Below are 20,825 nucleotides of genomic sequence, written 5' to 3'. Positions count from 1 at the left end.
GTTTTCTTCCCAAGCTGGGCTCCAAGTACTGTACTGTTGCCCATGAGGACAGGCATGAACAAGGCCTGCCCTTTCCAGGTCCCTCTGCAGCTCAGATCAGGGGAAACGAGGTGACTATTATCCGGGAATTCACAGGTCTCCCAGTTTGGAGAGAAAGTTATGATGCTTTTTGCTGCATTCCACGCTGAACAAACTATTTACTTCTTATGTTGCGCATCTGCCCATTTGACATTTTAACAATTACAATGTAACCTACAACTTACCTGCAGAAATCTTGTTATCAATTCAATTCCTTCAGAGTCTAGTCTAGAAACAAGAAAGAAAGTATCAATTTTTACCTTTCAGTTGTCAGAGAATTCAAGAGTCCCACGTAACGCCTATGTAGTGGCCCAGTGCTGCAATCTGCTCAGCTCCGCACTGAAAACTCCTGCTCAGGCCACTCTGTTCTATGCTCAAATGTCTCACCTAAATACCGGGTGTCAACTAGAAGCAGCCCCAAGTCCTCTGAGAAGGAGACAGGACGTGAAACTGAAGTCTCCCCACGGGGCCGATGTTTATCAGCAACTAATATTATGAAAAAGGCAGGATTCTGACGGAATAACCAAGACCTTGCCTTTTGTAGGGGAAGGCCTGTTCCTAGGGAAATCAGACACATTACAGGCCAATTAATTCTTCCAATGCCCCTGAGAAGAAAAGACGATGCGGAAGACCAAGCAGAGTCATTGCTGGCAAGTGACTGGTCCCTAACTACCCAGCATGTCCTGGGAGTTGGTCTATTAGGAGTCAGAACATAATAAGGAGGGCCTGCATGGTCTGAGGTACTTGAAGGGATGCCATCAAGACTGACCATGGCTTCTGCCCTCATGGAGCATCTACAGTGAAAGACCAAACAATTAAAAACCACTTCTAAGTCAGCACAATAATTAAACAAGAATATTGTACAGAAGGACGACGATGATGATATCACAAATATAGTGCTCTCTCCTGCAGCCTGATGTGCCTGTAAAATTCACAGGTGAAAACCAATACGTAAAGCCAGCCTTCTAGGAGCGCTTTCTCGTGGTCCTGTGTCAATATCTGGACTTGATAGAAGCACCCTGGCCCGGCTCATCAAGGGAGGCGACTTCCAGCCTCCAGCTATTTTCTCCCATTCTTGCACACTCCACTATTCTGACACACTCAGTGCTGGCTCACTGGAAAACTGGGCGCTTCATGTGGATCAATCACAGGTCAGAGACGGCTATACTAACCAGTTTTTAGAACTTTCTCAAGAGCAGACCTAGAAAAAACAGCAAGAAGCCCATACTACCAATACATAAATGGTGCTAATTATGTGACTTACGAAACAGAGTGGAAATGTGGTATAAAAATGACATCTCACTCTTCCTCCTAACAAGACCTGGCCAACATTAGGTCAGTTACTATAGCGACAACAAGCAGGGCTACTGAATCTCACGAGTGGTTTGAAAATATTTTTGGTGTTAGCAACAATCATGCTGATCTTTCAGTTGCCTGAAAATATAAAAAGGCAGACTTTTTAAGAGTCTGAGTGTTGTCAGCAAAGGAAATGGGCAAGAGGCCGTGATCGAGTTTAAGCACAGAAAGAGTTCGAGGCTTGAGATGTGGGAACCATGGGAAAGAAGTCACTGCTGGCTAAGCGGCTGAAACCTCTCTGTGCTGACCCAGAGATCCCAGTGCTGGGCATCTGCCCCAGGAGGTCAAGGCCAGAAGAGACAAGCTTCTTAAGTAATAAAACATGCAGCGGCACTTTTGGTGATGGCAAAGTCTTGAGAGCAAAGGAGATGCCCGTTGACTGGATTGGCTAAATGAACCATGGTGCAGGTATGTAATGAACATGACTGTGCCACAAGTTACTACGAATATGATGAAAACAGAAGACTCACAAAAGCTGATAAAGAGGAAAGTAATAAGCAGGGCGAAGAAAACAACAGATGCAATGACTACCACAGTGTATGTGGAGAGAACTGCCACAAAACAACTGAAAACAAATATCGCCAAATTACAAAGAAAAAGGAGAGAGACTGCCCCCACCTCCCGGGCAGAGACAGGAGGTGCCGTGGGGTGGAACGCCACACACACTGTCAGATTTTTTCCCATATATTGATTTATTTTGCTCATCTTTGTCTTTTAAGAAAAGAGTCATTACCTCTGTGAGGGGTGAGAAGGAGAAAAACAAGGGCAACTACAGGCAATGTAAATACAGAAGACAGGCAAAAAAAGGATTTCTGAAAAAGTTACTCTTGTCATTAAATGTTTTGAAAAAGGACAACAGAAAATCGTTTTTTACCTATCATTCGAATTATTTCAGTCTGACATCTGAGGATGTGAAACATGGTACAGATGAGAGTCCTCCAAAGGACTCATTCAAAGCTTAATGAATGCTCTGAGTTTAAACAAGATGTCCTGGGGCTAGTCCTTTAAGGTCTCACAGAAGTCAGCTTTATTGAAGATGTTCAAAGAATTCATGAACTGACACAACAGTTGGACTTGGAGGCAGAAAGATAAGGGTCCAAATCCTGCTGCTACCAAGGAGTGGTTCTGAAGCTGTTCCTCCATCTTTCTACCGCCTGGGGGAGGAGGGTCCCGCACACAGAGCACCTCCTTCACAGGGTCATGGCTGGTCCCCTTTCCTCATCTGGCCCCTGACTGTATCTGGAGGTTTTCTGTGGCTCCTCTCAAGAGCACACGCCTAAGCTTGGAAAGCCTTCGGGGCGGGGGGGGGGGGGGGGGGCAGGGAAGAGCAGCCCAGCAGAGCACAGAGGCCTGTCACCAGGGTGGCTGCATGGTGACACTCTGCCCACTTGTGACAATTCTCCAGATCATCCACTTAGTTATAGAGGGGCTGCAGCCTGCTTCAACAAAGGATGTATCCATGTAGATGAAATCAGAGATCTTACAACTATGGTGGCTATTTTATTCTGTGGTTGGGAGGAGTTGATTCTAGACTGTGCAACTGATTTTATTAAGCCCTGGAACACTGTAGAAACTTAATGAAATCCACAACTACTCAAAAGAGCAGTCTAGCAACTCAAAGAGAAAAAGCCAAGTGAAAAATGCCTATGATCCAGACTGTCGTGGAGCTGGATGGGCAGTCTAACGAATTAGTTTGTCAACACAGGTGTCATGGATAGGTACTGAAGGTGGGCAAAAAAGGGGCCTAAAGCAGAACAGGGGGCACCCAGGCTGATTTTGAGAGAAAGGACTGGGCTTCCTGCTTCAAAACCCAGATTTTGGACTGCAACGGTCTTCGAGTGGTGCTATATGGCTGTGAATCATGGAAAACCACCATCTCAGAAGTCCCAAAGGAAAGATGCTTGATGGGTGTACACAGTGAGTGGCAAGATACTTTAAAGAATAACTTTTGCTGGAGACATGGTGTAAAGAACACACCCCTGGGGACCCATATGGGCAGAAAAGAAGATAGGCATGGTCATGGAGGGAGACTGAGGGATGAGAGCGAACAACAAAGGCACAGAAATGACAGCCAGGCAATGTTAAAAGAAGCCTCCAATGTCCGGTGCTCCAGGGAAGGTTTACTGTTAGATCCCTGGAGATGACCAGAATTACAAAAGATAAAATAACTTGGATGGGAGGGAAGATGACCCACCCTGGGTGTGATGATGGACCCGCTGAGTTCATGGGAAAGAAGCTTCCCCAGAAAGGAGTTCTATAACTTGCCCTCCAAAAATAAAACATTCTTTAGATGCTAAGATAATCATGGTCCCTAAAATTTCCCTTTACCACCTACTTCTTTCTTGATCATTTATGCTAATATTCACATTAATACTGTTTTTCAAAGTGGAAAATGGCTTTTCCCAGAAGAATGAGAAGGCAAGAAAAACTACAAGTCCCAGAGAGCAAACACAAACCCAATGTGTGTGCTTTTTTTCTTTATATGAACTGGGAGGCAGGCACATACCTAGAAGGAACATTGTTAACAATCACAAAATCACACAATCTTTACCAGTGAAACAAACACAAAATACCTGGGTGCATGATTGATTAGAGGCTGTGGTTTATATTTAGGAAAGTTGTAGTTCTTGAACTCATCATTTGAAGCAACACCTGGCCAAGTTTCTTGAGATGGTGTTCCTGCATTTTAAAAGAATACATACACAATTAATTCCATCAGAAATCAGTGATTAGAAGGGAGGGTCACAACATCCCTGGCTGCCTCCATCAGGAGAATGGTTCCACCCCTCACTCTGTCTCAGCCCCTTTCAGCACCTGGAGGGCAGGGACCATCTTTCTTCTAGCTAGTATTTGTAGCCACAATGTTTACTTAGTACAGCACCTGCACACAGAGTAAGCACTTATTTACAAGCTTACTAAGTTTCACTGAAATGGAAAGGCCAGAAGCTTTACAGAAGTATGGATTGATGCAAAATGCATAATTAGGCCACGGGAACAAAAATGTCTGCTTCTTTTCCATCTAGCTGTCAACAAAGCTAGCAGTTATTCATTAGTAAAATACAAGACAACTTGACAAGGGCATGGATGGATCTCTTTGGATTGCTGACACTCCGAGAACCCTTTTAGCAGCCCTTGGGAAATCAGTAGGACAGAAGAGCTGGGGGTGCAGGGTGACTATTTCATCAGCAGTAACAGTTACTCAAGTCAATCTCTACATCAAAAGGTTTCAAGCCTATCTTCAGACATCATGTGTGTGCAATGGATTCTTTTGCATACGTGTACATAAAGAAATACATGTACAACCAGCAGACAAGAACAGAGCCCAGAACCAGGGTGGTCACATTTCCACAGCACTCTGCCACGATCGTACGACAGCATAGCGCGATGGATAGTTCCGGGCGCAATGCTATAGAAAGGACATTAATAAGGGCCTTTGTGGGCTACTCCAGCAAAGGACAGACTTCAGCCATTCTGACTAGGTTGGAAAGACATTGAGCATTGGCCAGGTAACAGCCTGCACGCCTGAGGCCTAAGGACCAATCTAGATAAGTTGGGAGATGCTCAGAACCGAGTGTAAGTAGAGGGGGATGGATTTTTCATACACAACAAATCTCAAAGCCCGTCTCTTGAATTAGAGAGAATTCACATCATATGATGTGATAAGCTGGAGTCTGTCCAGAGGAAGGCAACCAAGGTAATGCTGAAACTCAAAACCAAGTCATCTGAAGACAGCCTAAAGGAACTGAGGATGTTTAAACTGGAGAAGAGAAGATTTAGGGGGAGGCAGAATCATTCAGGCACCAATATTTGAAGGGTTGCCATACAAGACCAGACACTTGGCTTTGACTCCAGAGATCAGAACTAGGCCCAAGTGAGGCAGATTTCAATTTAATATTAAGGAAAACTTATTTCTAAGTCTCAGAGTTGCCCTCAGATGGGATGTTGTGCCCTCGTAGCTAGTGAGTTCTTCGTCAGTGGACAGATGTAAGCTGAGGCTGGATGAGCACTTATCAGTAATACTGCAGAGAGGATTCACAATTTTCACTATTTAAAGAGTTTCTCCAAAGTCATATCATCTTTGAGCTTCCTTTGAAACATCAGATTCTATGATTCTACTATTTTGCAAAATTCTGGAATCCTGCTATGAAAATGACTAAAATATTCAAACTCTTTGACCCAGAAATCCTATGACAAAGAGGTCAATGACAAAAAGAAAGGTCCTATAAAAAACCAAAATATTTACAGCAGTATGTTTTATAATATTCAAGAAATGGGGAAAAAAAAGCAAATCACCTTCGAGTGACTAAACAAATTATGGTGTATCAATGTATTGGAAGATTACTAGATTGTAAGAAATTATGAATATGAGGAACTGAGTGAAGTATGAAAGAATTTACAAGAGCTGCTGCAAAGGGAAGACAACAGAACCAGGAAACCAATCTACACAATGGCTACAACAGGGTTTATGTTTTCACAACAAAACAATGTTGTGCAATTATGAAAAGGCACTTCTCTCATCCAAAAGGTAACAAACCTGCTTTCACCTTTTCTCTCTTCTCTGACTCTGTCTCCACCCTGAGCAGGCCCTCAGCACCAGTGTCTGGACTGTTTTCAGAGGCTGAGGGCATCTCTCCCCGCTCCCATCCACCCTGCACTGAGCTGTCACAGTGATCTTCCTAAGAAGTAGGCCTGGCCCCATCACTGCCCTAGTCAATAACTCCGGTGGCTCCCTCGGCTCGCTCTCCAGGATCAAGTATAAAGTTCTCTGGTGGGTGTTTCCAGCCCTTCATGACGGGGCTTGTCGCCCCCTGCTCCTTGCCCACTCCTCCCTGTCCCCCAAGTCTCCCTCGGCCTTCTTCAGTGCCATGTACTATGATCCATGGACACGGGCCTTCTGCTCCTCCTCTTGATGTGTTCCCTGGCTGTCCCCCCAGGCCTGAAAGGCTCTCCTTCCTCACCTATGCCTCCTGGCTTCCCCAGCTTCCTTCAAGGCCTCTCTAAAACAGCAGTCTTCAAGAAGCTATACTGGTGCCTGCCCTCTGAGCTGATCTCCAGTTTGTCTTGTCCATCTCTGGTTTGGAGAACACGGATTGTTTTTGTCTTTTCCGACTCATCAGAAGAGCTTAATAAATACTGATTGACTCAGTGACTTCCTTGACTGTAGAGATGGGTACTTTGGGTGTGGAATACTTCAGAGAATGAGGTCAGACTTGGCTCAACTTTCTTTTGGTTACTTGGTCACTTATTACTAGCACAGATTGATTCAGCTTTTGATAGTCCACACCCTCTCCCCTCTGATTAGAGGGCTGGAAGGCAGGACAGTAAACCCCTCCCAGAGCCTCACTTTGCAGAGGGTCCTTGGATCTTAACTCCCCACCCCACCCTTTTCAGCTTCCTTTTATGTGTGGTCTTCCCCAATTATATTGGAATTATATTGAGGGGAGGGTCTGTTTTTCTTGCTATTTGTACCTCTATAACTTAGCACAGAGCCTGGCATACAGTAGACACTTAATAAATGTTTACTGAATTGAGTTGTTATAGCAGATGGTTTTCTGGAAGAGGGGACATTTGGGAAATGGAGATGGCATAAAAACAGGACGTAATAACTTTAAAAACATATTCAACAAATCTTTAAAAAAGATGCTGTGTTCTAGGCAGGAAACATGCAGGTACAGCCTGACAGATAAGAAAATGACCATTACCGAGCAGTCGGAAGATTAGGTGCAGTTCATCCTCCACTGTAGAACCTGGAAAAAGGGGTCTTCCGGAAGCCATTTCAAAAAATATGCAGCCAACACCCCTTTAGCATGTGCAACAGGAAAAAGAAAGAGAAATCAAATGACGGAAGAGAAAACATCACAGCCCATCTTTCCCTTTCTCCTGCCCAGACCTCTCAGCTCCAGCCACACTAAGCTGCCTCCTAGACATTTTCCTCACTTGCCTGCACTCTTTCTCAACCCCCCACATACCCCCAGACTTTGGACTTATTATTCACCCTGATTAAAGGCCTCTCCCTCTTCTCCAGTACCCTACAAAAGCACCCTCGCCTGCCCTCACTCCAGACCAGAATGCCTTTCCTTACCACACACTCCACTTCGTGCATTACAGCATTCTGCCTCCAATAGTTCTGACCTGGTGAATACTGTTTAATATGTATGTTGTGTGTACTCTGTCTCTATGACCAGCTTTTCAATTCTTTTTTAAAAATAGATTTTGTTGATATATTTTGTTTTTATATCACCTATATTTTCCCCTTCATCCCTCCCTATCCAAGAAAGCCATGCCTCATAACTGCAGACACAAAGGTAGGCCCCTATCTTAAAAGAATTTACAGTCTGGTTGAGATAAAAACAAACAGCTGAACAATAATAGGAATAATATTTAAAATAACTGTTCAAGACTAGATAAAAAGACTTTTAAAAGTCAGAGGATTAATTCGTTTCATCCAATGAATACTGCAGACAATAAATTTAATAGAAGGGCTGAGGAAGGTGAAATCCCCTGAGGCTGGATGATTCAGGAAGACTCACAGAAGCTGTTTTAGCACAGGAGGCGGCACAGGACAGGCAGATTAAGAGAAGTATGCAGGGCACCATATGTGCATAGGTCATCATAAGCAAATGCACTGTGGCAGGAGAGCATGGCATGTTTTCAAAGAGAAGTGAACAAAGCAGCCTGAGTGGAGCAGAGGGTTCACTTAAGGAAGCGGTCAGAAGTAAGACTAAGGCTGAAGTCACCTAGGAAGTCTAAAAGTCTGGACTAAGTTAAGGAATGTTAATTAAATAGAATTACCTTTAATTTCATTAATATAACAGTAAGGATACTGAACATAACTTCCCCACAAATGAACATTCTGATTCTACCCTAATGTTCTGCTCTGAAGCCTAGTCATAGTGTGGAGGTGACCCTGGGTTGTCAAGGGAGAATCAGCAAACAGCTCTATCTGCTGGGTCTTGATAATGGATTAGGCTGGTCTGCTAAACTTTGCAGGGGTGTGATCTGCACCCTTGAAAGGGGAATTCACACCAATGAAATTTATTGTATTTTTAAATACAAACTGTTCCCACCAACAACCAGCATATCCAACATGGCATAAGACATGTGTCTGTAGAAGGAGGTGGGCTGGCCACCTGAGAGCGCTCACTTACAGAGCACTTCAAGGTTTACAAAATGCTTTTCACATACTGCATGTCACTGGATCCTCACACTAACCATCAGCCAAGGGATTATTCTGCCGTGGCTGAGGAAACAGGCTCTGATATTAAGTGTCTCACTTAGGGGAACACAGCTGGTATCTCAAGTGGGATCAGAATGAAGTCTTCCTGACTCCAAATCTAGTCCTCTCTCCACCAAACCACCTCTCCTATGAAACAATCCAAGAGGGAGGCTGGTCCTCTATGGAGGATTCCCTAGAAAGCATGGACAAGAACAGCCCAAGAAAAGAAGACAGAGAAAGGGGATGACCTGAATGGATGGAAGGAATGCCCACACCAATGAAATCCATTGTGTCCACACACTCACCACATATCAATCTGTGTTGAGTACTCCGAGGAACCCAGGAGAACATCAGGTGGCCGGTACCAAAGTGTGACGACTTCATTTGAGTAGGTCTTTGTGGGAACTGATTTGGCTCTTGCTAGTCCTTTATAGGAAAAATGAAACATTTAAGAAATATAGGACTGGGGATTTTTAAAAAACCTTTATTCCTAGCTCCCAATCCCAGTTTCATAAGTGAGCTACTTTTGATGACACTTAGAGCTACTCAGAACTTACCAGAAGCTCCTTAACAATGAAGCTGAAAAATGTCAACTCTTTCTACATCAAATGAAGATGCTAATATTTATGAAGTACCCCTTCTTCTTCATGAAGTGCCACCTTGATAATTACTTCCTAGATGGGATTATTACTATACACCAATATGACAAGTACATGCTGAGATCTAGATTTGATGTGCTCTTTTCATAAGCTTACTCTCTTCTCCTACCCTATTTTGAATTTCTTTTGTTGGACTCTTAAGATTATCAATTCACCAACCACTATCACTATAAAGAAGTCTTAATTCACTCCAACTAATTTCTGAGTAGCAGTGACATGGAATTCCCTGATAAAGGCAAGATCCATAAGGATAAACAAAAAAGTTCCTCTGTTCACCTATTATTCAGGTAAAAAGGTTTTAGTTTGTTCAGACAGACACATCTCTCTGTCTAAAGAGCTTCAGAGCCCATCAATGTTGCATGAGCAAAAGGCATGCATACCAGGACTGTTTCTGTTGGTACTACTACTGTAATATGGAAATCCATGGCCAGTGAGAAAAGACAGCTGGAATTCACATAAGTTTCTTTGAACTTCCATTATAGGTGGCACCATAGTAGATAGAGTGCCAGGCCTGGTGTCAAGAAGACTCATCTTCCTGAGTTCAAATCCAGCCTCAGACACTTACTGGCTGTGCGACCCTGGGTGAGTCACTTAACCCTGTTTTGCCTCAGTTTCCTCAACTGTAAAATGAGCTGGAAGAGGAAATGGCAAAGCACTCCAGTGTCTTTGCCAAGAAAACCCCAAATGGAGCCATGAAAAGTCAACTAAAACAAGTGATCAACAATACTGGTATCAAATCATACAATTTTTACATGTTTGGGAAAGGAGTAACTTAAAAAGACATTTGAGATATAAGACATGTGTGCATGCATGTTACATGTGATTTTGAAGATGCCTAATTATCTATCAAGAATCTACTATCAAAAATACGTATGTATGCATATGTATATAGATATGTAAATGCTCAAAAATATTTCACTAATTCATTCAACTAAACCAGTCAGTCAGAAATCTTCAACAACTTGAAACAACCATTTTGTACTATCTTGGTTTTATGTCTTTATCTAAATAGGATCATGAATCAGAATCATGTAAATAATGTATCTGTATATTTTAAGCTCCATCCCCACCACCATCTGGGTGCAAAGAGCCACCATATCATTCCCCCTCTTTACTCTGCTCCTTTCCTGCTCAGGAAGAACAAGCAGGGTGGCTAACAGCCTTCTGGCTTTCAGAAGCTTGAAGGTGAAGCAGCAGCATTTGCTTTAAGACCAAAGGATCAAATTTAAAGAACCACCAGCTGCTTGCTAATGCTGAAGAAGAGGTAAGGGAGAGCTAGCCAAACCTCTGATGTGGTGCCTCCTCCCACACTTTATCTCCATCTCCATGCTAGCTCCCATGAGCTGGATAAGGTTCTCAGTATGGACTCCAGCCAGGAGTGAATTGTGGGAGCTCTTATTGAGCAGGCTTGGTGAGAGAACCAGGGCATTTGTTGGACGTTCTGAACTCCAACCCCTTGGGAAGAGGATGGGGCAGTGATCTAGGGTAGGAACCACTGGCTGGTCTTTCTTTTGATGAACCCAAGCTGCTTCATTATAAAGACTAGGCATTCTAAGTGCAGGACCACCTCTTAATCACTCTACAAGTGCTCTCCCTCTTTCTCTTCTCTCTTACAAACACCTTTATACAAGAGCTTCAACTTTTTCATCCTAAGCATCACCACCAAGAATTACACTGGGACAAAGGAAAGAAGTGTGAGAAGAGGGAAATTTTCATGAATTTTTCACCGATGACTGAGTCATTTTGTACGAATCACTATTTCCTGTTAAGTGGAAAAGAAAATCCCAAAGATGAAGGAAGAGGGCTGAAGATGACAAGTCAGGAAGCAAATGTTTATAAAATGACTTCTGCTCACCTTGAACCTTCTCCCTTTCTCTTTACATGGCCATATATCTGAATTTCTTTCAGAGGATTAAGCAAGCAATAAACAGCTATACTATAACTACTGAAATACTCTTAAACCACAATCAAAATTTAACCTGTATTAAAGTACCTGCTGTGTGTGTGTGTGTGTGTGTGTACCTGCAAGCCAAGATTAGAAGGGAAGCAGAAGGCTGGGAAAATTTTTTGCAGCAAGTTTCTCTAACAAAGGTCTCATTTTTTAAATATATTGAGAATTGAGTCAAATTTATAAGAGTACAAGTTATTTTCCAATTGATAAATGGCCAAAGGATATGAACAGGTAGTTTTCAGACAAAGAAATCAAAGCTATCTATAGTCACATGGGAAAATGCTCTAAATCACTATCGATTGAAATCACAATCCTGAGGTACCGCCTCACACCTATCAGACTAGCTAATAACAGAAAAGGAAAATGATAAATGTTTGAGGGGTCGCAGGAAAATTGGGACACTAATGCACTGTTTGTGGAATTGTGAACTGGTCCAACCATTTTGGAGGACAATTTGGAATTATGCCTAAAGTGCTACAAATCTGTGAGTACTCTGTGACCCAGAAATACCACTATTAGGTATTTTTTAAATCTCCCAAAGAGATTTAAAAAAAGAAAAAAAAAAGGACCTATTTGCACAAAACAATATTTATAGCAGCTTTTTGTAACAGAAAGAATCAGAAATTTAGAGGATGCCCATCAACTGGGGAATGGCTGAACAAGCTGTAGTACGTGATTGTGATGGAATACTATTGTGCTCTTTACAAGAAATGATGAGCAGGATGTTTTCAGAAAAACCTGGATTGAATTGATGATGCAAAGTGAAGGGAGAAGAACCAGAACATCGTCCACAGTAAAAGTGAAACTGAACGATGATCACCTGTGAATAACTTAGCTATTCTCAGCAATCCAGTGATCCAGGACATTTCCAAAGGATTCACGACGAAAACTGCTATCCATCTCTTGAGAAAGAACTCAAGGAGTCTGAATGCAGATCCAAACATACTACTTTTTAGTTTTTTTCAGGGTTTTTTTTGGGGGGGAGGGGGCGGGGAGCTGTGTTTTCTTTAAATACATGACCAATATAGAAATGTTTTACATGACTGTACGTGTATAACCTCTATCAAACTGTTTGCTGTCTCAGAGAGGGGGAGAGGAGGGAGAGAATTTGGAACTCAAAATGTTTTAAAAGAATGTTAAAAATTATTTTCACATGTAATAGGCAAAAATATTATTAAAAAGTCAACGTAGTTCAATCTTCGAAAGGCTGTTTTACTTACTCTAGACCCTTAGAACTGTACAACTACTCAAATTTAACAAAAAGTACTCATGAGATCCTTAGGTTGTTAATCTAAAGCTAAATCTTTTTTAGAACAAGGTGGCAGAAGAAAGAAGATACTGAATTTCACTTTATTTTTTGCTCTTAATTCTTATTCACTAAGAGAAAAAAAAGTGGGTGAGCATCCAACCGTGTAAATGACGGTGCAGAAAGCTAAATTACAGTCATGGAGTAGCAGGCAAACAAAACTAGTGCTCTCTTTGAGCACTTCACCCTCTGCCCAGTTCTGGGGTCACAGAATAGTCTATTTTTTTGGTTATAGGGATATGGTAGAAAGAAAACCACTAATGATTGTCCCTATAGGCAACAATTTAACTACAATTATGATATTTATAAATATTTTATGTTTCATACCAAAATCTGCTAGCTTTAACTCTCCTTTCTCATTAATGAGGAGGTTCTGCGGTTTCAAGTCCCGATGAAGCACCTTCCTCCTGTGGCAGTAGGCCAAACCACGAAGAATCTGGTATAAAAAAAGCTAAAACAAAACAAAACAAAATCTACATACATACACATCCCAGATAAGCAGAATCAGCCTTATGTGTAAATAAACATTCCTGGATTAAATGAGTAATTTTAGAGCAATCAGACTGTCTTGTATAAGGAAAACCCACACCCGAGGCTGAAAAGCATTTGGCTTTGCCATGTTCTCAAATTCACTGTATTGTTCCTCTTGGTGTAAGAGCTTATTCGTAAAAAGACAACATTAGACAACATTCCAAAACAGAGCAAAGAATATTTTAAATATTTTAAACATCTGCTCTTTGTTAAGAGATGTAATTTAAAATAATTAAGCTACTTAACACCCCCCCAACTTGCTTGTGAGATTAAATTTGTTAAAAAATAGATCTAGATAAGGATGTCAGGGTGGGGGGAATCTAGGGGTCAGGATGGGAGATTGTGAGAGAGCTCCTAAGAGGTCACAAAAACAGAAGCAAGGGAATGATGGAAAATAAGGTTTATAATTATAATGTGTAATTATGTTATATAAAGGAGCTGAGCTAGTAACATGGAGCTAAGGCAACACAGAGCCCAAAGCTCTACAGTCTATAATTATCCTCTAAGGTTGAAAAGTTTTGAAAAATGCTCCCTTTAAAATGACTATCCTCGCCAACCTTTCTGCTCAGAGGAAGGAAGGCTGCTGCTCGATTCCACCTCCCCAATCCTCTAATTTTCCACTGTTGATGGCTTATACGGCAATCTGGTACAACAAACATTTATCACTTATAATGTGCTGGAAGCACAAAGACAAAACAAAGAACAGTTCCAGCCCTCAAGGAGCTTAAATTCTATTAGGGAGGAGAGGAAAATATAATATCTATACTAGTAAGTATAGTATAAGGAAAACTGGGCTGGGGGAGGGAGGCAGGGGAGGGGGACAGAAGAAGAGGGAGGGGAGCAGAGGGGAAGAGGGAGAGGGGGGAGAGGTGGGGAGGGAGAGGGAGAGAGAAAGAGAAAGAGAAATGAGATGAGATGGGATGGGCTGGGGTGGGGTAGAGAGAAAGGGAGGCGGGAGACAGAGACAGAGAGAATGAGAACATGCATTATTAATGAAAGTGGGAGGAATATATTATAGTGAAGCATTTAGGGGCTAGGGGAGGGTAAGAGATAAAAGTTCCATGGAGAAGGTGATTTCTGATTTGGGCCTTAATTAAAGACAAGGATTTTGACAGGTTGAGTCGAGGACATTTCCAGGCATAGAGAAGGGTGTGTACATAGGAGGAGGAGAGTACTGAGTTCAGAGAAGGGAAATGGAAAGGTAGGACAGGAAGGAAGCTGCCTGGGAGTTTGTATTTTATTCTTTGGTAATGGGGAAGCATGGAAGACTTTTTAGCAGGGGAGCAACATGGTCCAATCTGTGTCTTAAGGGAACAGTGGCCCTATGAAGAACAAAGAGGAGAAGGGAAAGACTGGAGGAAGGCAGGGAGACCAATTAGGAGGCCATTACAGTAGTGCAGAGAAGATGACAAGGGCCTGACCTAATGAGCAGCCATGACAGTAGAAATAAGAGGATGAAGACAAGAGACATATGAAGGGGCAAGTGAGAAGATGACTCCACAGTTACAAAGCTTAACTGACTGAGGGTGGTAGTGCCTTCAGTAGAAATAAGGAAGCCTAGGAGGAATAATTAATGGCTTTGCTCTTTTTGTCTAATTTTTAATGTGAAAACAGAAGAAAAGTAAAAATCATGACCCAAACAAAACCCACAGGGAGGAGGGAAACACTTTTGCTGGAATATACAGAAAGCCCAGCCACATTTGGATGCTCACCAAACCACACTGCCACTGTATATTCTGAGCTATCTTTTACTAGCTCAGTTTGATTTCATTTTGCACATACTATTTTTACTAAATTTACTAATAAAAGTAGCAAATGAAGAATCAATTTAAAGTTTCCATCTGAAGAATGTGTCAAATACAGACATGGTGCCACCCATTTGCACAAGAGCCTTTCCTAACAAATAGTAGCTGAATGGTCTTGGGTTGGCCCACAGAAATTTTAAGGAGTTTCGATCCAAGTTTTGTCGTTTGTTTTTTTTTTTTTTTTTTTTTTGGGGGGGGGGGGGGAAGAATAACCAATTTCTTTCACTTACTTCACCATTCTTTCCTGAGCTTTGCACTATATTAGTACTGTACCAAATACGACATCACACAATGTTCCTTTCATCCTTGGATTTACAGATGACAGGACTGTGATGGGTGGGATGGTTAAGTGACATTTCCTGCGGACTATATAGAGACTAGAGGTGAAGCTAGAATGAAACACTTTGCATGTTGATCATACCACTATTGCTATCCTTACATAATAGATCCCATCTTGAAAAACACATCTGATTCCATGGGAGTAACTGAGTCACCTTTTAATGCACTAGAGAAGCTCACCATTTAAAAGAACACTTCAGTGAAATTCACTGGGGCTGATTTTCTTTTTTCCCCCTTTTTTAATGTATTTTTTTAACATTCATTTTATAGGGTGGTAGCGAACAAGGGAGAAGAGAACTTCCTTTGTAACAGCTGGACTGGGTTTAAAGCAGTGCTCCACTGGGCTGCTGCACTCACCTTCACGTTGTGCATGCTCATGATGTTGCCACAGTCATCCATGTACTGCTTTAAGTCTTTGTCCTACAAGAACACAGCAGCAGAACTTAGTATATGACACAAAATGTTCAGAATCCAAGTTCTTTCCAATTTTTTCATTTAAAATATAATGAGCTATTCTTCAGGCAAAGCTACCAAAGCTGGGTCTGAGATTTCCAGGGAAGTGTCTCTGAAACACACATCATCACGCTCATGTTCCGCTGCTATCAAGTGCTTCTCTCCCTAGTTCTCTAGATCCAATCCTAACCCTAACCCGCATTCCTTTCCCCTCCCAAATGATCACATGCTCCTCTCACTCATCTGCCCAGGCACAAACACCTATCACAGGACATCTCTATCCAGCTTAGTTATACCCCTTCTGGGGTGTCCCTTTCCTAATGCCTTTTGGGATGTCTATCTATTCTATAGAAAATAAACAACCCAGATACAACTGGACGACTGCGCAAATACAACAAAAACATCCTGACTTTTTCCTTCAATAATCCTTCCATCTCCCCCTCCCTTGACTCAGCCCATTCCAAACAAGTTGCTCTTTCTCCCACTCCACTCACTTTCATGGCCAAAGGAAAGGGTTGTTCTAATTCCTTATACCCAAATCACTGTTTTTCCCAACACCCTCCAAGACAACAATCTCATCTCTGACTTTGTCATTATCAGCCAATGATGTCCTTTTCTATTTTATTTAAGAGATCAAGACCACTAAGCAGCCTGTCCCTCAACCTTTCTTCTTTCTCCCTCAAACCCAGCCTTCTCCTTTCCAAGGTTAGTTCTGAACTCCTGGGCCCATCCCCTTCCACTTCCTCTGAGACTCTGCTCTATCAACTATCCCCTCTCCCTTCTGAATCTTCAGAATCTTTCAACAACTGCTCCTCTCCCAGCTACTTACAAACATAAACTCAAGGCTACTCTACCCTAAGGCACCTTCTTTTGACCTGCTAGCTTTCTGGAGTGAAGTTCCATCTTTCACCTATTTACTGTCAAACTTTAGAAAGCAGGCATTTCTGTTCCTTCAGGCCATGGCCTAGTTTTTGATGTGTCTTTGTGTTCCTAGTGACTGGCACACCAGGTACTCAATAACTACTGTTGAAGTGAACTGCTCCAAGGTCTCCAGTTCAGAAGGGCAAGGCAGGTCGCCTCCTCAACAATATGGCCTGAGGGCAGCTTGGGGCCCACCAAAGTGGCTGAGCCAGCATGTTGTGCAAACCTGTTTTACGTCCTCTACATTTTTGGAGGGCCACCTGAAATCCTTTCTTGGAAGCCAAATGTTGTGCAGGCATGCTCTAGCCTTTTAGTCCTGGCTCTTCCTGTCCTAGTAACTTACTCACTCAGGAACCTAGGTCATGCTCTAGGCTAAATCATGCCATCATACTTCCTTCTTGTTCGGTAACTCTCAACTGGATTTTCTGCCGTGTGCTTACCTGATCATCTCCTACTATCCCTTTAAGACTCTGGCTTTTCTGCATCCCCTGTCCCTGACTCCCTCCTCATACTACCTAGAGAAGACCTGCCAAGTGGGATGGGGCATGTGTATCAAACTGATCCACCTTTTGTCCTCTGCACCAGAAAAATCAGTCTTCTTTCTTCCCCACCTCTCCTCCTCCGGGGCAGCTCTGCTGACCACTCCTCTTCTCCAAATGTCTCCTGCCTTGGCTTCTCTGAGATTCCACTATGCTTCTCCTTTAGCATTCTCTGTCACGTCCAAAAGCACCTCCTCCTCTCAGCCCCTAAACCACAGTACTACGGAAGGCCGGTTCTTGGCTCTGTTCTGTTTTCACTTCTCTATTCCTCAGAAATCTCACTCCTCCCCTACGAGTTCTTTTATAAGGCCCCATCCTAGAGCCAAATCCACATTGGGCTTTTCCAGCCTTAATGCATTTTTTTCATGATAGTCTGTCTTACAGATGCTGTCTGTCAGAATCCTGCCCACCTTGATATGGCCTGGCTAACATCCCAGCCAGAAGTCATCCTCACCAAGCTCCCAAGCACTATGCTTTTACAAACTCTTGCAGCTGTTAACCATTTCTCCCTCGCTGTTAGTTACATGGATAAACACATGCCCTTTCCCCAGGAGAGGCAGGAACTGTGCCTCATTCATATTTGCATCCCCTGCTCCCCAGGATGGACTGAAATGTGGCTCACACTGATGACTATGTGAGCGAGCTTCTTTTCCTATGTCATACATACACTCACTAGTAGAATAAAAGCCGCATGCTTAGTGGGACTAAACATATTCAAATTTAATTCAGTTTTAAGTTTTGAGGCTACAGATTCTTTAAAATAAATACAATTGCATTTCTATGGCTGAAATAGAAATATTTCAGAAGTCATTATAAAAAGCCCACTAATGGCCCACAGATGAGGCAGTAAGGCACTCATGTCCAATGACACTCAATCTTGTGCCTCTTTGGTCATAAAGCTAATGGAGAACTTTACATTTTGGGCAAAATGGCTCTTATCCATATTTTGCTTCTACTACTTCAGGGAAAATGATCATTCATATGCTGAAGATAAATGGACATATGAATATTTTCACTGCACACACTGGAGAGAGTATTTCAGATGAGACTTGACCAGGAGAGAAGAGAGTAAGGCTACTCCCTTGCTCTTGGGTGCTAGGCTTCTCAATGTAGACCAAACCTGCACTGGTTTTCCCTTGGCTGCCATATCATACTGACGACTTATACCAGTATGAGTCAGTCTCCTAACGTTTCTGGCTATTAGTCAAACTGCTATCACTTTAGGAGCATCTCTGGGCCCTAGGCAACTCTCTGAGGCTTCTCTACGAGAGTTATGGATGGCTTATAATCTTCACCAGGGGAAAGCAGGCGTTTTTACAAGGACGACCACAACACATCCTTGACACTGAATTGAACTGCTGAAGTCCAAAAGAAGCCTTCTGTAGACAAGAGTATTTATGTACATACTTTGGAAAGGACAAGTATGCCATATGATTTAGTTGTGACTAGACAAGCCAAAAACTGAAAAAAACAAACAAACAAAAAACTGGAAGTTCCAAGTGCCAGAACACTGCATCCATCCCTACACTCCCCAATGCAGTTAAAGTGTCCGTAACAAAGATTGAACAGCAGCTGGGGTGGAGTGTGAAACTCAAAGGACCACATGACCTTCCTGGGAGGGATATCTGAACTTCTCTATTCTGAACCCCTCACGTAAATGCAAGGAAAGTGACCCCCATACATTCCACTCCTCTACCAAGTGATTTGTCCAAGAGTCCTAAGAAGCAAAGCCAAGATTAGAACCTTGGTGCTCAGTGGCCTGTAACTCATTCTTCTTTCTAGTATTCATGTTACAACAGCAAGTGAGCAAGTCTTTCCTTGAAGCTGGACTCCTCGTTCACACTGACCTTTTTTGGGGGGTGAGATGGGGGGCAGGGGGTAGGGAGGGAGATACACACGAAGTAATAAATTGGAAAGGAGTTAAAACATTGTAGAACATCCCTACTCCTACCAACACATGCCTATCTATATACATAATGGCATGGAAACATAGCAAATGTTCTTAGAATTTCCATTTCTAGTCATTTAAAAAAAAACATGCTTGAAATATCATTTTGGGGTTAATGCTTGCCAGATACTCAAAGACTACAGTCAATTTTTGTTTTTACCTCTTTCAGGGTTATCCATTTCTCCCTTGTTGTTACAGCTATTTGGATCTACTTGGATAAATGCATGCTCTGTGTCTTATTTATATCTGCACCCCCTGCTCCCCAGAATGGACTTAAATGTTTGATGACAATGTGCAGGAGCTTCTTTTCCTATGTAATACACTTGGTAGAAGAATAAAAGTTGAACAAAAGTAGAATAAAATAGAAAAATAATGCTTACCAAGTACTCAAAGACTAGAGTCAAGGATTTATCTGTGTGAACGATGTCATGTAATGTAACAATATTGGCATGCTTTAGATCCTTTAATAATGAAACTAGGAAAAAAAATAGAGAAGGTGAATTTAAATCTATGTAGGATTAAGTTTATCGAAAAATTAACAATATGCTATCAAAAACTGATTTAAAATAAAATTTATTTGAAGTGAATATAGCCTCTAATTAAAAAAAAAAGGCAACTCCACCTACATCATAAGATTTTGACTTCAAAACAATACAATCCCATATTCAAGAGTGCTTTTTTACAGTCATGGAACAAACCTGAGAACTACACAGTCCTAAGAATGAATAAAATATAATTATTTAGACATTTGTTTTCAGAAATGACTTTTTTAAAGGCTTGAAAGATGACCTTTAAGTTGCTTCCTCTTTTTGTATCTTTGAGCCCCTTTCATTCACAAAATCTGAAATCTGTACATCGTGAAGCTGCAGGAGCCAATTCTAAGAAGCATTCCCAAGGATTTATTTCTCATGATGAGGACCACTATCTTACCTTCTCTTATGGCTGTACATGGTGCTCCCTCTTCATGCTCCAAGCGGATCTCCTTTAATGCTACCAAGTTCTCTGTCAATTTGCTCCTTCCTTTATATACAGTTGCATAGGTCCCCTAGGATCACATTCAAAAAGAAAATGTCACACCAAGAAAATCCATGAAATCGTCTCTGTGCCACAAAGACTGGGAAAGGCCTCTAAGGGTATTTCTAGGCTAGATTTCATTCTACACAGAAAACACCAGCATGATCACCCTTTGTTTTCCTAACGAGCCAACGAGATGTGTTAAGTCCCAGCTGCAATGCTTCTGTACCCTCCTAATTCTATGTTAATTGTCCATTTAAATCAAACATATGCTATGCAAGCTTTTTAATTTTTAGTTTCTTTCTGACTTTCAAGGTGTTCCCACCAATTAAGTGTCAGCTTTTCTTTGGTTTACTCTCCACCAGGGGTCAAGTTTTTCTGAAATTGGTCAGTCATGGTGGAAAGTTCCAAGTAACCATGTTCAGGATCTGAATTTTATAATTTTATTAATAGTGACTTGCTTACATCCCAATGACATGTGCTTTTATTATTCTGGACACCATCTGAACTCTCAAGGGTTTGGAGTCATATTATTTGCTATTCCTCACATGCTGGCATAGAGACCACTTTCATTAGATTTTCTAATTCAACTGATAAAGAAAATTTTATATCTAAGTCAGCAGTATTTTGAAATTTCAGTAAAGACTGCTACAGAATGCCAATCGTCCCTTCATTCTGGGGTCTATTCTTCAGCATTATATTTCTTCTC

General features: G+C 41.9%; 1 protein-coding gene across 1 annotated transcript in view; it reads right to left on the bottom strand.

Annotated features, from left to right (window-relative positions):
* Positions 1-20,825, bottom strand: part of CDK17 (cyclin dependent kinase 17) — a 145,085-nt gene that overhangs the window by 5,797 nt on the left and 118,463 nt on the right. Inside the window, exons 7-14 of the mRNA XM_036760187.1 lie at positions 20,033-20,147; positions 19,483-19,577; positions 15,599-15,661; positions 12,894-13,017; positions 8,956-9,076; positions 7,137-7,234; positions 4,008-4,113; positions 264-306 (exon numbers count right to left, since the gene is read on the bottom strand). Of these exons, the coding sequence (XP_036616082.1) occupies positions 264-306; positions 4,008-4,113; positions 7,137-7,234; positions 8,956-9,076; positions 12,894-13,017; positions 15,599-15,661; positions 19,483-19,577; positions 20,033-20,147 (765 nt within the window). The remainder of the gene's footprint in view (positions 1-263; positions 307-4,007; positions 4,114-7,136; positions 7,235-8,955; positions 9,077-12,893; positions 13,018-15,598; positions 15,662-19,482; positions 19,578-20,032; positions 20,148-20,825) is intronic.

The sequence above is a fragment of the Trichosurus vulpecula genome, chromosome 5 (genome assembly GCF_011100635.1).
Source record: "Trichosurus vulpecula isolate mTriVul1 chromosome 5, mTriVul1.pri, whole genome shotgun sequence".
NCBI lineage: Eukaryota > Metazoa > Chordata > Mammalia > Diprotodontia > Phalangeridae > Trichosurus > Trichosurus vulpecula.
Note: the sequence above shows the minus strand (reverse complement) of the source record. Positions and strands in the feature narration are given on the sequence as shown.